The sequence below is a fragment of the Nuphar pumila genome, chromosome 3 (genome assembly GCF_984573655.1).
Source record: "Nuphar pumila chromosome 3, dmNupPumi1.hap1.1, whole genome shotgun sequence".
NCBI classification, from domain to species: Eukaryota; Viridiplantae; Streptophyta; class Magnoliopsida; order Nymphaeales; family Nymphaeaceae; genus Nuphar; species Nuphar pumila.
In genome coordinates this window covers 137,948,919-137,966,669 of record NC_143251.1, presented here as the reverse complement: position 1 = coordinate 137,966,669, position 17,751 = coordinate 137,948,919, and the positions used below count along the sequence as shown (strand labels likewise).

The window sequence follows — 17,751 nt, the reverse complement described above, 5'->3', positions numbered from 1 at the left end:
ATATACTTGCCTCAAACTGTTTTGGCTAGATGTTCTTATATGCAAGCGATTTTTCTAATGTGCAACAGTCAGCTGCAAACATTGCCGAGTTTTTGAAGACGGGATTTAAACTTGTGGGGCCTTCTAATGTAGTGCAAGTGATTACAGACAATGCAGCAAATTGCAAGTTAGCAGGTGAAGAATTAAAACAAACGTACAAGTATATTTTTTGGTCACCTTGTGTTGTGCACACACTTAATTTGATCTTCAAGGATTTGGCACATGAGTTTCATTGGTTGGGAGAAACATATTTGCAGAGTAAAGAAATTGTGAAGTATATCACAAATCATTCAAAAGCACTAGCAATCTTTAGAAGCAATGAAAAATTAGAAATAATAAAGATTGCAAAAACAAGGTTTGCTTCACATTATACTACTTTGAAACGCTTGCTTGATGTGAGGGAGAGCTTAAGGCTCACAGTAATTTCAGATAGATGGAGTGATTGGAAGCAATCATGCACGGATGAAATTATGAAAAAAGGGCTGTTACAACAGAAACAACTGTTCTTATTGAAGAGTATTGGGATTCTGTACGTTTAGCATTATTGATTACAAAACCCATCTATAAGATGATTAAATTTTGTGATCAGGAAGGCCCTATAATTGGTGAAGTGTATGAAGGCATGGACAACATGTTGGGGGAAATCAAAGACAATCTAAAAGGACAACCAGATTTATATGAAAAGATTCATAAGATTGTCTCAAATAGATGAGACAGAATGAATGTGCCTCTCCATAGTCTAGCCCACATGCTTACTCCAAAATATTACGAGTCTGAGTATCTCAAAATCCCAGCAGCAGGAGGGGTCAAACGAGTTTCTCCTGGTAAAAAATTAATTCTATCTATTTAATAAAGTTTAAAGTTAAATGATTTAATTATTTTATTATTTCATTTGCATTTCTCTTGTTATAGTTACTAAACATTTTTTTTTGCAGAAAAGGATAATGATATCTTAGACGGTGCAATGCTTGCGCTTGAAGTCATATCTTCTGGAAATGAAGAGTTATCTACACTTTATAGGTCACAACTTGTGGCTTTTGCATCAAGAAGTGAAAGATTTAGCCGAAATGCAGCACGAATAGATGCACTGAATCCTACAATGTCAGTGCTTAATTGGTGGCGTTTTTATGGTGGTGATACACCGGAGTTGAGAGCATTAGCCATTAAGGTTTTATCTCAACCTATTAGCACATCTTCTGCAGAAAGAGTGTGGAGCACCTATAGTTACATTCACAATGTTAAAAGAAATAGGCTCAATGAAGATCGTGCTGATACCTTAGTGTATATTCATTCCAATCTTCGATTGATTGACAGGTATAATTAAACTGTGTTGTACTTTTGTTTTGGTATTTTTTTTCTCTTTTTTTATCATTGATTGTTTATTAACATTCATATTTTATATTCTTGTTATAAAAGGTGCAACAATCGCTATAAAGAAGGGCCTAGTCGAAAATGGGATATCAATCCAGAACTTCCTATTGTAGAAGAAAATACGTTGAGATTAGAGGATATGCGATGGAGAGATTTGGATGATAGTGCACAACAATCAAGCACTATTTCCAAATCCAAACATAAAGATGCACAACCAAGAGCTCCATTACCTCCAATAATTATACGTACAAATGAAGTTCAAGATGATACAAATCAATCCATCAGAGCTAGTAGAACTGCAGATATACAAGAGCGACCATCAGTTCCTCATGGTCGGATTGATCGTTTCTTTAGCCGGAGACCTAGGCAAGGTATGTTGATATTGTGTTTTTTATATTTTAAATTATGGTTTTTGAACATTTTAACTTTTTAACGTATTCATTATAGGAAATGAAGGAAGGAGCAGAAGACATGGTCGTGGAGGACAAGATGCACGTGATGATGCAGAAAGTTCGCGATCTATTGCTGACTTGAAGGGGAAGAGAAAGATGACAGATTAATGAACTCTTGAATTATTATTTTTTTTTTATGATGTAGTTGGAGTTGTCCAACTTAAAAACTTTTATGTTACTTTTTTGTCATGGTCTTATAATATTTTTTTGGTATACTTTTATTTTGAATCTTGCATGATGAAGTGAAGTAGTGGATTATGTTAATTTTAAGGTTAGACTTAGAGTTTAGAACATTGTAGCTTATAATTTACAATTTAGAAATTTATAGCTTCCTATGTCGCTTCCGGTTCGCTTCCTATGTCGCTTCCGGTTCGCTTCCTATGTCGCTTCCGAGACGCTTCCTGTGTCGCTTCCGAGACGCTTCCCGGTTCCCTCCTAAGTGGTCCCCCGCTTCCCGCTTCCTAAATTTTTGAAAGTGCCTCGCTTCCCGCTTCCGCTTCCCGTATCGCTTCCCGCTCCCGCTTCCTCGACTGGCAACTCTGATATGGAGCAACCTCAAGGTTATGCAGAGGGAGACCCAAAAGAATATGTATATAAATTAACCAGAGCATTGTATGGTTTAAAGCAAGCCTCCAGGTCATGGTTTGGAAGCTTCTCCTCAGAGATTCAGAACCACGGTTTTATTCGTTCCCAACTAGATCATTCTTTATTCATATACAGGGATGGAACCACTGTGGTTTTCTTGCTTATATATGTTGATGTTATAGTGGTCACTGGTAATGCTCCAGAGCATATTCAACAAATTAAAGTTTTGCTGAGTATGCGATTCAAGATGAAAGATCTTGGAAAGCTAAGTTATTTTCTTGGTGTAGAGGTGGACAGACAGGATGGAGAAATGTCATTAACTCAACACAAATACACTCTTGATCTTTTGGCCAAAGCAGGAATGACAGATTGCAAACCTGTGCCTACACCCAGTGTTGTCAATCAAAAACTCAACATTTGTGATGGCGAGTTGTATCCTGATGCAAGCAAGTATCGCAGTTTAGTGGGCATGTTATAGTATCTTACTTTTACTAGACCAGACATTGTATATTCTGTAAATCAAGTATCTCAGTTTATGCATGAACCAAAGGCTGGTCATTTGGATGCCGTCAAACGTATTCTCCGATATCTAAAAGGCACGGTGGGTGATGGACTCAAATATGCTCAATCTTCATGGGCAACACCGAAACATGACATATTGGCCTATACAGACGCAGACTGGGCAGGAGACCCAGATGAAAGGAGGTCGGTTTCAGGATACTGTGTTTTCATTGGAAGCAATTTTATCTCATGGAGTAGCAGAAAACAGAAAGTTGTGGCAAGGTCTAGCACAGAGGCAGAATATAGATCTATGGCAGCTACCACAGCAAAAGTAACCTAGATTAGGCATCTCCTTACAGAGATGGGAGAGAGTATCTCAAGTTCAATCCTCATGTGTGATAATAGAAGTGATATACAAATTGCGTTCTATCTTGTTCATCACGGTCGGACCAAACATATTGAGATTGACCAACATTTCATCAAACAAAAGATAGCAAACAAAGAGATTGAACCGGTTTATGTGTCTTCAGAAGACCAAGTTGCTCATATGTTCACAAAAGGTCTCACAAGTAACCGCTTTTGGTATCTGAAGAACAAGTTGCACATGGTTCAATCCCATGCACAACTTGAGGGAGGGTATTAGAATACAGATCGGATATGGATCCAGTAGAGGATTCATATCCATATAGAGCACGTGCACGTGTATGCTATATTATAATGTATTATACATTACTAACCAGGGGCAATCTTGCTATTGTAAAAAGGGTTTGTAAACCTATTTTATTCTAATGATGTTTAGTGCAGCAACACAGAAAATTTGTGGCTGCCGATTCCAAGGAAAATTCCCTCTCCTCTCTCCTCTCTTCTCTACTCCTTCTCGGTATTCACGATAAAATTGCCAACCCAAAGCAGTTTTAACACTTGACACATATAGAAGGAGTAAATTCGACAGAAAAATTAGTATCATTAACAAGTTTGGAGACAGAAACAATGTTTTTGACAATACTGGGAGAATGATAGACATTAGATAAATTCAATGAAGAATTAAGAAGTGGAAGATCAACATTTCCAGTGTGAGATACAGAATGAAGAGTACCATCTTCAGTTTTAATATGAAATTTCCCATGGTAAGGAATGGGTTTCGAAATCTTACCGACATCACCTGTTACATGTGCCGCAGCCCCAGAATCAATATACCAAGTTCCTTGTTCATTCTGCTTGAAGCTTATCGCTGAAAGAGCAGATATCAAAAGATTATTCATATTATCTTTTTTATCGTCTTTCGAGTCTTCTCCTATTCTTCTTCTGTGAAAGGATCCTGCACCATTAGATTTTTCTTTGTTTTGTGGGTTGTGCCAGCAATTGGCTTTAATGTGCCCCCTTTTTTGCAATGAAAACATGTTGGTATATTCCTGGATCTATGGCTGTCTGAGAATGAGTTGAGTGGCATATTGGGCGTGGGCAACAACCCACGGCCTCCTTGACTGTTCCTTCCTTGATCGTGACCATCTCGAAAACCTTCACGTCCTCTTCCTGACATCATCCCGGTAACCAGTACATCATGATGACTGGAGTTGATGGCCATCTGCTCTCCCCTAATGGTAATTTCGTACTGTAGTAATTTCGCACGAAGATCTTCAAAACTTGGCAACGAAGGAAGGCATAGAAGGAAGGTGACCAGTATGTGATAATTGGAGCCAAGTTCATTCAGTGCTTGTTGAACTTTTTCTTTGTCAGGAATTTCACAACCCACCATGGCCAGTTGATTGATGAGAATCTTGACCTTGTTCATGTAATCTGTAACTGACAAGTTCTCTTTCTTTAAGAGCTGGAATTCTCTCTTTAAATGTAGGATTCTGGCCTCTGAAATCCAAGAATATGTTTGCGCCAACCTCTGCCAAAACTCCATAACCGAGCATTCATCAAGAATGCCGACCAATACCTCTTGAGAAAGAGTAGATGTGATGTAAGCAACTACTGCTTGATCTTTTCTCTTCCATGTCCCAAATTCTGGATTACGAATCGATTTGTTGAAAACCTCCCCTTTATCATCTCGCTCTTCCTACATCACAAGCTCTGGAGGTGCATGAACTGTCCCGTCGAGGTGTACGGAGAGATCCAAACTTCTGATAAAGGGCAAAATTTGCCTCTTCCAGGTCAAGTAATTCGAATTGTTCAGTTTTTCAGAGATGAGTTGACCAAGGAAACTTGATGGTAGAGAAGGAGAATCCATGACGAAAGAATACGAAGAAAGATGAATAAGGAAAACGTCGAGTGCAAGAGCAGCAATACAAAGCAACAACCAATGCAGTAGTAATAGAAATTTCAACGCATTAGAAATTCCAACAATCAAAATTCGTCTCTTTTTTTAAAGAGACATGTTAGCCGCAGATGATCGAATACACCCATCTGTTCTGGTGCTGCCTAGTATTCAGCGAAGGCTAATCAAGATAGAGGTCCTTTTTTTTCCTTTTTTTGTATTTTAAATTAAAATTGTTGTTGACGTCAATGTCGACAACTAGCAGAAGAAAGGGGTCTTAGTTATCAAACCTAATCTATTCCAAGAATATCAACAAGGACCAATTTAAAGATAACGTAACTGGGAAAACAACGAATCAGATTCGTATTGGAAGAAGGGCAATAGTCGAAACTGAGAAGAAAAGACGCATATCTGAAATTGATTTCAGATCTGTCGATATCTAAATGAGAAGTGAATAGCAGATCTGAAATTAGTTTCAGATCTGTAGATATCTAAAGGAGAAATGAATGATTAGAAAAGGGAAGAGCTGATTAGAAACAAAGAAATAGAGATTGGGATTGGGGTTAAGGGGAATAGTTGAAACCGAGAAGAAAAGACGCAGATCAGAAATTGATTTTAGATCTGTCGATATCTAAATGAGAAGTGAATCGCAGATCTGAAATCAGTTTCAGATCTGTCGATATCTAAAGGAGAAATGAATGATTAGAAGAGGGAATAGATGATTAGAAACAAAGGAAAGAAAGAGAATCACTCTAACCTGGAGTTCGAAGTTCAATCTCTGTAGACACGCTTTCCGGGATCAACTTCACGTCTTGGGTAGATGTCTGATGAAGTCCCGCTCGGATACCATGTAAGATTTGCCTCTTGGAGTATACGTTGATGCAGAAGAAGAGAAAGATGGTGAGAAAGAAGGGGACGGCTGCAACAAATGGTCTGATCTCACTCAGAGAGATCGTGCCCTATTTTCCATTTATATACATATGTGTTACAGACTGGATTGGGTTTGGATATTACATAACCAAAATCAATTCCAGACCCGAATACAAATATAAGATGTTATACAGATTCTGGTATTCGGGTCCAGATCCAAACCTGTAACCCGAAAACACAAACAGTTTCAATAAACTCTCATGTCTTAGAGAAGAGTCCTGAGCCAAACAAGTTTCATTGTTGTCGTTGTCATTGCTCGATATTCTACTTAAGTTGAAGATAACGAGACCTTCTGTTGTTTCTTAAACCTCAAAGAAATCAATGAATCCTCTAAAAAAACACAAAAACAATTAGTTAAGATTTGATCATTTGGGTTACCACCTTAGTCAGCGTCAGTATAAGCAGATAAATCTAAAGATGAAGAAGATGATAAGAAAAGTCCTTTTTGAGATTGTATTTTTAAAAGTATCACACAATCTTCATAATGGCAGCTATGTGTACTGTGGTAGGAGCATATTGAAACTGACTTGCTGAATGAACAACATGAGAATATCATGTCGGGTAATAGAGAGGCAGGTGAGACATCCAATCAATTGGCGATATGGAGTACGATCTTCAAGCAATACGCCATCTTCAAGTCTTAATTTTGCATTTATGACTTCTGGGGTCTCCACCTTCTTTACATCTAAAACTCCTGACCTAGCACATATGTTAGCAGCCAATTTCATCTGGGAGAGGATATATCTTTTGCATTTATGACTTTTGGGGTCTCCACCTTCTTTTCATCTGAAACTCCTGACCTAGCACATATGTTAGCAACCAATTTCATCTGGGAGAGAATATATCCTCTAGGAGAGAAATCAAGCGCAATTCCTAAAAAATATCTCAAAAACCCTAGGTCAGACACATCAAAAAAAAATTAAAACAGATTTAATTTCAAGAACTCTTTATCAGTTCTTGTGACGATCATATCATCAACATATAAAAGAAGAAACACAATTATACTACATGTTTTCTTGACAAAGAGAGTTATGTCAATATAACAAGAGATAAATCTCAAATTAATCAAAACATTACTAAATTCATTATATCAAGCCTTAGGGGCTTGTTTAAGACCATACAAAGGCCTTTTTAAGTTTTTAAATTTTTTCATTTAAATTAGCCCCTGGAGGAGGGTCCATGTAAACTTTCTCAACAAGTTCTCCATTAAAAAAAAATTAATATCTAATTGAAAAATGGGTCATTTTTTAATAGAGGCAATGTCAATAAGGGTTCGAACACTAGTCATTATTGCAACAGGAGCAAAGGTTTCCTCATAATCTATTTCATATTCTTGGGCATACCTTTTTGCAATAAATCTTGCTTTATATTTTTTCAATGATCGATCACTTCTGGTTTTGACTTTGAACATCCATCTACATCCTATAGGTTTCTTGCCAAAAGGAGGATCAACTATTTCTCATGTATTGGCTTTCCTAAGAGCATTAAGTTATATTTCCATGACTTCATTCAAATGGGGATATTGTTTGGCATCATTCTAAAGAAATGGCTCATAATACGAGTGAAGAGTTAATAAACATGCTCTAAAGCTTGGATAAAATTAGTCATATGATACAAATCTATTTGGAGAACTAGAGATTTGATTTGATCTCCAAAGTTGAGATTCTTCAGAGGGTATGTTTATAGAGAACTTGTCAAGGGCATATGCATATCATTGGGTGTTTTTCATTTAAATTTTCATGTTGATGACTAACTTCATCAACAACCGGATGATCAACACTACAGTTATTGTCCAAGTAAGAATCAAACACCTCAATAGAGTTATACTCATCATGTCTTAGCAATAGATCAAATAGAAATGAATAATCAATTTCTTCTTTTGGTCCTTTGTTATCAAACCCATTTTCATTTTCAAGAAAGGTGACATCTTTAGAAACATAAAGCTTGTTATTTATTAGATCAAAACATTGATATCCTTTTTTTATTTTCACCATGTCCCAAGAAAACATATTCAATGGCTTTTGAAGATAGTTTATTATTTTTATGAGCAAACACATAACACTTACAACCAAAGATTCTTAGCCTTTTAAAGTCGAGAGTCATTTTAAAAAGTTTTTCAAATTGTGAGACATTTTGCAATGAAGATGGAGTTCTATTTATTAAGTAGAGGATAAAACGGCTTCGGCCCAAAACTTTTTTGAAATGTCCCTTGAAATTAGAAGAGTTCTAGTGGTTTCTATTATATGTCTGTTTTTCTCTGTTAACCCATTTTGTTGTGGAATTCTAAGACAAGATCTTTGATGACAAATTCCAGTTTGTTTCAAGTAGCTTTGAAAATCATTTGACATGTAAACTTCTCCTGAATCCAATCTAAGTATGAAAATATTGCTAATAAATTGAATTTTAACCATTAGATGAAACTCTTTAAAGAAATAGCACATTAGATTTAAGATTTAGAAAATAAATCCATCTGTATCTAGTGAAATCATCAACAAAAATAACATAAGAGTAGCCTCCTTTTGTAATAACCTCAAATTTTGTAATTTATTTATTTAAATTTATTTGAAAATAACGAGTATTTTTTTTCTAAATTTGGGCCTCGGATCCATTACCGGATCCATAAAAGAACGTGTAAATAACCCACAATGGGGTATTAAAACTATACTTATAATAGTTAAATAAATAATTAATAGTATAAAAGAAAAGAAAAACCGAGTATTTAAGGTTGGATCCGTGTTTGGATCCAAATGGATCCAACATATGGATCTAAGATCCATAAAATGGTCTTTATATCCATATTCATAATAAAACTAATAATATAATATATAAATAAAATTTTAATTTTTTATTTTTTTTATTTATCCGAGGATCCACAGTTGGATCCATTCGGATCCAACTGATGGATCCATATGGTTGGGGGTCGGGTTACGGGCCTCGGGTCCGGACCCGAGCCGCACCCCCTGTGTAACCCTTTTAAAGAAAGGATAAGGGTTGCCCGATAGGGTTGTAGCAGAACAGAAAAGGGGAAAGAGGGGGGGGGGGGGTTACGCAGGCGTAACCGAAACCCCCCACCCATCTCGGCAAGAAAGGAGGGGGGGGGTCGGCGATAAATGGGAAGTGGAAGAGGGGGTCTCACCCTCTTCCCTCGTCTCCCTCGTTTCTCCCTTCCCTCATCTCTCTCTCTCTTTCACTGTGTGTGCGCACGCCGGAGGAAGGAGCCCATTACCGGCCATCCGCAGGCGTCAAGGGCCCCTCGAGCATCTCCTTTCACAGCAGTTGGAAGGAGTGTCACCAGTCGGCACCCCTCTGCGACAGCCGTCTCCGGCCACCGGAAAAACACCGATTTCAAAGGTACGGGTTTTTCTTTTGGCTCGAATGGGAAAAAGAACCTAAATACGATTTAGGTATTGTTTTTAAGGAATCCATAAAAATCTGAATTTCTTTTATGCTTGACCTATGAGGAATCAATAGATTCATGGTGGTTTATGGGTATAGTACATTGAATCTGTTGATTTAGGGAAAAACGTGTGTGAGATGGGAATTGTGTCTTCATTAGTCTTAAGTTTAAAAGATAAACATGTTGACCTTTTATGCATGTAGATAGAGAAAAATTTCTGTGCACATTTTTGTTATTTTGAAACACACATTCTGTTCTGGCCTATGTTCACAGCACACGTAGATGCATAAGAGCCTTATGTATGCATAGATATGATTTACCATAAGTGAATGTACCGGTATAAATCTGGTCTTGTACAACACACCTGGAACAGACCATGTACGAGATACATGGGTCCGTTTGGAATATATATATATATATATATATGTGTGTGTGTGTGTGTGTACTTATACATATATCATAATCCATTAGTATGAATTGGACCCATTCATTACCAGTTTTGGTGATGTCTCACAGTCCGGTGAGTGGAAAGAATATACACATATTTACACCCTATTGTCATGAGAAGTTTATCAATGAAAAAATTCAGAGTTAGTATGTTTAATCTGGCAGCATCTACCGATTCTTCATGTGATCGTGAAACCCATTTCTGTAAGATGTATGTAGATGGACTGGTGTGAATTCTGTTTAAGTAAATATATGTGACTGATACTATTACATGTAGAAAATCAGGTAAACCTTTCAAAAAAAAATGTTTTCTGCTGAATTACAACTATGAACTGCATGTGCAGCTGATGATTCTGATCAGTTGGTTGGCCTGGTGTTATAGCTGCAGGTTTGCATCTTGAGGTCTTTTTATTTCTTTTAGCTGTCTGTAGAATTATTAGTTCAAAAGGTTTTCTAAGCTACAACATCATATAATGCTAGGTTCAGCCAACATCATAGTAATATTGTTGAGCGTTTATTATCTATTGGCAGTTAAGCTGCAGATTGTTATAAATCATGTCATGCATTTAGTCTGATTGGTACTCGTGCAAACTCAGGTACTATTCATTATTTAGTTGGATTGACTTTTTCACGGACCATTATGCTGGGTTGACCACATGTCTCTGGATAATGAAATTGGGTTTAACCCTAGTCAATTAAGTCGGCAAAGCTTGAATAGCCAATTTCAAGAAGAATCGTATATAAACTTGATGTTATTTTAAATCCATAATTTGACTCATAGTGTGTGTTCTAAATTTCCAGACCCTAGTTGTGGGCAGTTTAGTTGTTTTTCAATACATGTTACGAATGAAACGTCTCATGTTTTGACTATGTATACCTCTACTGGTGTTATGTATGTTCCACATGCCTATTGGCTGTGTTATGCTTATTCAGGGTGATGTTTCCTTAGGCGCTTAAACTTGATAAATAATCCTTGTTCGAAATTATTGTTGTAAGTGGGTGTACTTGTGCATATACACATAGGGAATTTAGATCAAAACGGCATGGTTGTTCGTATGTTTTAACTGGATTGATTCATGAATGAACTTTTGCATTTGACATGAGTGTGTGCATGTCATGAAAACATGCATCTAATGTGGGTGTGTAAATTTATGCTTATGCATATGAAATTATTGTTTCATGCACAACTTGCATACATGAATGTGCATTGAAAAGCATGTGAAAAGGATACATAAGTGGCATACTCTTTATGATTTTTGCTTATGAATGCAGTGATGATCAAATTGGATCATCAGGGGCTGGGTGAGCCTCGAGAACTAGTTGTTCTCCGTTTTAATTATTTTGATGCATTGCAACAAATCAAATGTGATATTGTTGTTTTACCGCACTGTTCTATGTTGTCACGGGCTGTGGTCCCGTGAAAAGCTTAGCATGCTGATGTGCAAGCTTATGTTACTAATTCTGCATGTAAATTCGCAAATGTAAAAGAAATGAATTAATAACCAGATAAAAGAAAATAAAGAACAGTGTAATTCACTTTCTCCTTGATGTCCCTGCTTTAGCGTGGGAATCTTGGATATTGCGGTTTAGGGGAAACCGTGAGGATACAAAAACTCTGTGTGCGTTTTGTTGCCCCTGAACCCGATATTGAGGTTCTTCTCCTGGCCACGGTTTTAGGGAGAATCCGCCACTTTACACGGGAGTGGTGTGTTAGTCACAGCTGTGAGTTTGTTTGGTATACCAAGAAAGTGGCGCCAGTGGATGCTATTTTCCATGGTGTCCCCGACTTTGGATGCTGTTTTCCAAGGTTCCGATGGATGGTGTTGTTTCCTGATATCGGTCGAGGGCTAAGTTTGGAACCCGGTAACAAAATACAAATTGTGTGTGAAGCTACCCCGAGAACCCTACTTAACCTCGGGGATTGTACCCGTTTGGTGTATCCGCGGGCAATGATAAATTAAAAAGAGGAACTTAAGGATTGTGTGCATTTAATAGGACATGCATATGGAAAGAGGAAAACTTAAATGGAAGATAATAAATGGTTCATGCATTGCATATAAATCATGCATATTCTTGCTCTGCATTAGTTCATGCATGTTTACCTGTTCACTTGGTTGTTTATGTTGATCATTGTATGATGTTGAGCTCTTTTACATTTAATTGCCTTATTGATTAAGTTGTAATCAATGTTACATATTTCGTGTTCCCTCCTGTTAAATGTTTAATTATGCATGAATGATTAATTGACTTAGGAATTGATTATAATCGTATTCCTCAAAATATTACATGGATCTTATTTATGCTCTTTTTCTTATTTGATTCATTAGGGAAACCTGTACGCAGAATTCTTCGGATTTCTGACCCTCTTATTTTATTGGTTTTTCCCAGGCACAGGTGAATCAGTGAAGTCGACTCGCTTCTGAGGGATACGAGGTCACATTTGTTTCAGACGACTTCATTTACGGACAGAGTGGCTCTACTGTTATTCTCTTTTAGTTCTTCTGATTTCCTGCAATTTGATATTTCATTTTTGACATGGAACATATTACTCTTATTGATTCATTAATAAAAGAATTCAGTGGATCGGTTATGATTGATAAATGTAAGTTGCTTTGTGGTGTATGGTTATCCAACTGAAACTGGAACTGTAGGGACCCCAGGTCTCTGGGAAGTTTTCCGCGACTCTTAGAAAAAGAAAAAAAATATTCTGCATTTTTAAAAGGGTCTAGATTGGGGTCGTTACACCTTTTGACATGACTAGTGAAGGACTCCGTACATCCGAATGTACTAATATAAAAGGTCGAGTAGAAATAAAAGTTCTATGAGAAAAAAAATAACTTTCATTTTTTCAAAAATGCAATCTTTGCAAGATATATCTTTTTCATTACAAATATTTTTCAAAAAAGGAAAGAGATACATTTTCGAAAAACTAGGATGCCCAAGTCTCTTATGCTAAGTACCAATAATTTTGTCTTGTACGTAATTACAAAATGGCTTGGGTGGAAGAGATAAAAAATCCATAAAGTAAAGATAGTCTCTCCTATGACCTTGTCCAATCAGCTTCCCTGACTTGAGACCATGCACGGTGAAATCTTTAGATGAAAAAGAAATTTTGCAACCATGATCGAAAAATTGAGATACGGAAAAAAGATTTAGATTTAATTTTGGAACAACCCTTATTTTTGGAACAAGAATTTTTTTAGAACTTTTTGAGTCAAGTGTTTCAATACTATTTATTTTCAAAGAAGTTTCACTAGTCGTTAAAACGTAAGATGAAATAGAATTAGTGCAAATCAGAGTTGCCAGTCGAGGAAGCGGGAGCGGGAAGCGGGAGCGGGAAGCGATACGGGAAGCGGAAGCGGGAAGCGAGGCACTTTCAAAAATTTAGGAAGCGAGAAGCGGGGGACCACTTAGGAGCGAACCGGGAAGCGTCTCGGAAGCGACATAGGAAGCGTCTCGGAAGCGACATAGGAAGCGAACCGGAAGCGACCTAAGAAGCTATAAATTTCTAAATTGTAAATTATAAGCTACAATGTTCTAAACTCTAAGTCTAACCTTAAAATTAACATAATCCACTACTTCACTTCATCATGCAAGATTCAAAATAAAAGTATACCAAAAAAATATTATAAGACCATGACAAAAAAGTAACATAAAAGTTTTTAAGTTGGACAACTCCAACTACATCATAAAAAAAAATAATAATTCAAGAGTTCATTAATCTGTCATCTTTCTCTTCCCCTTCAAGTCAGCAATAGATCGCGAACTTTCTGCATCATCACGTGCATCTTGTCCTCCACGACCATGTCTTCTGCTCCTTCCTTCATTTCCTATAATGAATACGTTAAAAAGTTAAAATGTTCAAAAACCATAATTTAAAATATAAAAAACACAATATCAACATACCTTGCCTAGGTCTCCGGCTAAAGAAACGATCAATCCGACCATGAGGAACTGATGGTCGCTCTTGTATATCTGCAGTTCTACTAGCTCTGATGGATTGATTTGTATCATCTTGAACTTCATTTGTACGTATAATTATTGGAGGTAATGGAGCTCTTGGTTGTGCATCTTTATGTTTGGATTTGGAAATAGTGCTTGATTGTTGTGCACTATCATCCAAATCTCTCCATCGCATATCCTCTAATCTCAACGTATTTTCTTCTACAATAGGAAGTTCTGGATTGATATCCCATTTTCGACTAGGCCCTTCTTTATAGCGATTGTTGCACCTTTTATAACAAGAATATAAAATATGAATGTTAATAAACAATCAATGATAAAAAAAGAGAAAAAAAATACCAAAACAAAAGTACAACACAGTTTAATTATACCTGTCAATCAATCGAAGATTGGAATGAATATACACTAAGGTATCAGCACGATCTTCATTGAGCCTATTTCTTTTAACATTGTGAATGTAACTATAGGTGCTCCACACTCTTTCTGCAGAAGATGTGCTAATAGGTTGAGATAAAACCTTAATGGCTAATGCTCTCAACTCCGGTGTCCATAAAAACGCCACCAATTAAGCACTGACATTGTAGGATTCAGTGCATCTATTCGTGCTGCATTTCGGCTAAATCTTCCACTTCTTGATGCAAAAGCCACAAGTTGTGACCTATAAAGTGTAGATAACTCTTCATTTCCAGAAGATATGACTTCAAGCGCAAGCATTGCACCGTCTAAGATATCATTATCCTTTTCTGCAAAAAAAAATGTTTAGTAACTATAACAAGAGAAATGCAAATGAAATAATAAAATAATTAAATCATTTAACTTTAAACTTTATTAAATAGATAGAATTAATTTTTTACCAGGAGAAACTCGTTTGACCCCTCCTGCTGCTGGGATTTTGAGATACTCAGACTCGTAATATTTTGGAGTAAGCATGTGGGCTAGACTATGGAGAGGCACATTCATTCTGTCTCATCTATTTGAGACAATCTTATGAATCTTTTCATATAAATCTGGTTGTCCTTTTAGATTGTCTTTGATTTCCCCCAACATGTTGTCCATGCCTTCATACACTTCACCAATTATAGGGCCTTCCTGATCACAAAATTTAATCATCTTATAGATGGGTTTTGTAATCAATAATGCTAAACGTACAGAATCCCAATACTCTTCAATAAGAACAGTTGTTTCTGTTGTAACAGCCCTTTTTTCATAATTTCATCCGTGCATGATTGCTTCCAATCACTCCATCTATCTGAAATTACTGTGAGCCTTAAGCTCTCCCTCACATCAAGCAAGCGTTTCAAAGTAGTATAATGTGAAGCAAACCTTGTTTTTGCAATCTTTATTATTTCTAATTTTTCATTGCTTCTAAAGATTGCTAGTGCTTTTGAATGATTTGTGATATACTTCACAATTTCTTTACTCTGCAAATATGTTTCTCCCAACCAATGAAACTCATGTGCCAAATCCTTGAAGATCAAATTAAGTGTGTGCACAACACAAGGTGACCAAAAAATATACTTGTACGTTTGTTTTAATTCTTCACCTGCTAACTTGCAATTTGCTGCATTGTCTGTAATCACTTGCACTACATTAGAAGGCCCCACAAGTTTAAATCCCGTCTTCAAAAACTCGGCAATGTTTGCAGCTGACTGTTGCACATTAGAAAAATCGCTTGCATATAAGAACATCTAGCCAAAACAGTTTGAGGCAAGTATATTTATCAAGTGTTTGTTCTTGATATTTGTCCAACCGTCTGAGACAATGAAAACTCCAAACTCCTCAAACTTTTCTCGAAATTCATTTAACTCCCTGTGAACACACTCTTTCTCACTGTCAAGCAACGTTGTTCGCGCTTTTTCATATGATGGGGGTTTATATCCGGGCACTTTACTAACTGCAGATATCATCTCTTCCCAATATGGTGATCGAAGCACATTGAAAGGTATGCCATTTGCACACAAAAATCTGATAATTTTGTGATCTACATCATCTCTTTCTACCTTTTTAAAGGTATCACGAATATCAACTGTTTTTCGGCTTCCACTAGATGATGTAGTCATACTAATAGGCTTCTTTGGAGTATCAATTCTTGATCTCCTCAACTCAAATGCACTTGATGAAACCTCCACTCGACGAACTTGCCTCTTAATTTTTTTTGCCAATTCTGCATTTTTTGCAACTTCAGGGCAAAAGGCAATCCCAACACTTTGTCCCTTTGGAGATCCCATGAGATGTGCAAAAACTCGAGTATATGACCCATGATAAATATTTTTGCAGTGCCTGCACATAAAAACTTGGGTTCCACCTTGCTTTCCTTGCCCACTCTTCTTTTGTTTCAATACATGGCGCCATAACACTGTTGTTTTATGCATGCTAGGTGGTTCATCATCTTGGTCATCTTCAGAATAGTAGTCATCCAAGTCATATTCTTCTCCATCTTCCTCATCAAAACAATTTTCGTTTCGGTCCTCAAACTGATATGGACAAGCAGAAGACCTCTTCTTGCCCTTCCCAACACCACTAGATGATTCATGCTCCAAATTGTACAAAGAATCGTCATCGTCATCAGAATTATCGTGATCATAGCTTGAGATGGTCATTAATGAAGCAAAGAACATGCAAATATATCTGCATCATAAAAGTATCAGAATCAACCTAAAACACTTAAAAAAAGCTATTATTAACAGTAAATAATGGAGAGTGAAGAACACAAAGCATGGGGATGTAAACAAAAGACTAAGCTAAAAAAGGGGGGGAAATTACGTGCAATCTGACTATCACTAAACTAAATACTCAAACAGGCACTTCAAGTTCTAATAAGAAACAAGCAACATAAATAACTGAGAATATAGAGAGCGAGAATAGTTTGATTGAACTGCTAAATCAGATCAAGAACATATAAATCCAGTTTTCTTTCAGGACTCCACTAAAGTTCAATACCCGACTCATTGGGAAATTCTCCAAGTACCCATCAACTTAATTTTGCACAAATGGAGAACATTAAAGTGCTACCAGCCTTGGCAAACATTGATCTCTGAGACAATAGACTTAGAACTGAGGTTCTAAATCATTACAGTTATCTTCTTCATGATAATGTTCATTTACTATTTGTACCAGGCACCAGCTCACATCCTCCAGCAGCTCTCAGCCTCTCACTCTACATCGGACTGAAGAAATAGCTTTTAAAATGTGGGAACAGCACACTCAAATGCTCTCCAATAAAACAATAATATTGCATATTATACCCGTTATACACCAATTAGTAAAAAAATTATTCATCAGTGTAGAATAGTTAAGATCATTAAAACCATCAACAATATCATGTTATCTCTAATGATACTTCCACCCCATCCGGTGCACTGATTTTCTTTGCCAACTGATGAAGTATAAAATGAACTTCCACATACATTATCACCATCATATCATAAACAACTGAAGAGTTAAATAAGAAGCTACAGCACATAATGGCCAATGCAAATTAACAATCCAGCTATATCAGAAAAGTTTTGTGACGAATGCATACCATCTGTTTAGATAAGAAGTTAATATTACATTGCTTACGCTATCAATAGACTAGTATCATGGAGACAATAAAAAACAACCCACTGCTTCATGCAGAATGAATAAAAAAAATGGCTGCGATAATGAATCAGAAACTAAAAAAACTACAAACAAACCCTTGATCTACAATAACAAAAAAACCCTTGATAGTTATGAGAAATAGACGAGTCAAAAACCACAGTGGTTGTCAACATCGTCTGAAAAAAGGGAGAAAGGGGGGAGGACATAGGGCCACCCTCTGTCCC

General features: G+C 36.7%; 3 protein-coding genes across 4 annotated transcripts in view; 1 reads left to right on the top strand and 2 right to left on the bottom strand.

The window, feature by feature from the left end:
* The window catches only part of LOC149844023 (RING-finger, DEAD-like helicase, PHD and SNF2 domain-containing protein), a 155,414-nt gene that overhangs the window by 33,283 nt on the left and 104,380 nt on the right, over positions 1-17,751 (bottom strand). The window lies entirely within an intron of this gene.
* LOC149844025 (uncharacterized) lies at positions 851-2,184 on the top strand. The gene is made up of 3 exons (XM_090000261.1): positions 851-1,353; positions 1,456-1,781; positions 1,858-2,184. Exons 1-3 carry the CDS (start codon positions 1,004-1,006, stop codon positions 1,968-1,970), a joined length of 789 nt encoding a protein of 262 aa, XP_089856387.1. The 5' UTR covers positions 851-1,003; the 3' UTR covers positions 1,971-2,184.
* LOC149844024 (uncharacterized) lies at positions 13,392-14,483 on the bottom strand. The gene is made up of 3 exons (XM_090000262.1): positions 14,317-14,483; positions 13,889-14,214; positions 13,392-13,812 (listed from the first exon to the last, which is right to left on the bottom strand). The coding sequence occupies exons 2-3, from the start codon at positions 14,118-14,120 to the stop codon at positions 13,700-13,702; spliced, it is 345 nt and encodes a 114-aa protein (XP_089856388.1). The 5' UTR covers positions 14,121-14,214; positions 14,317-14,483; the 3' UTR covers positions 13,392-13,699.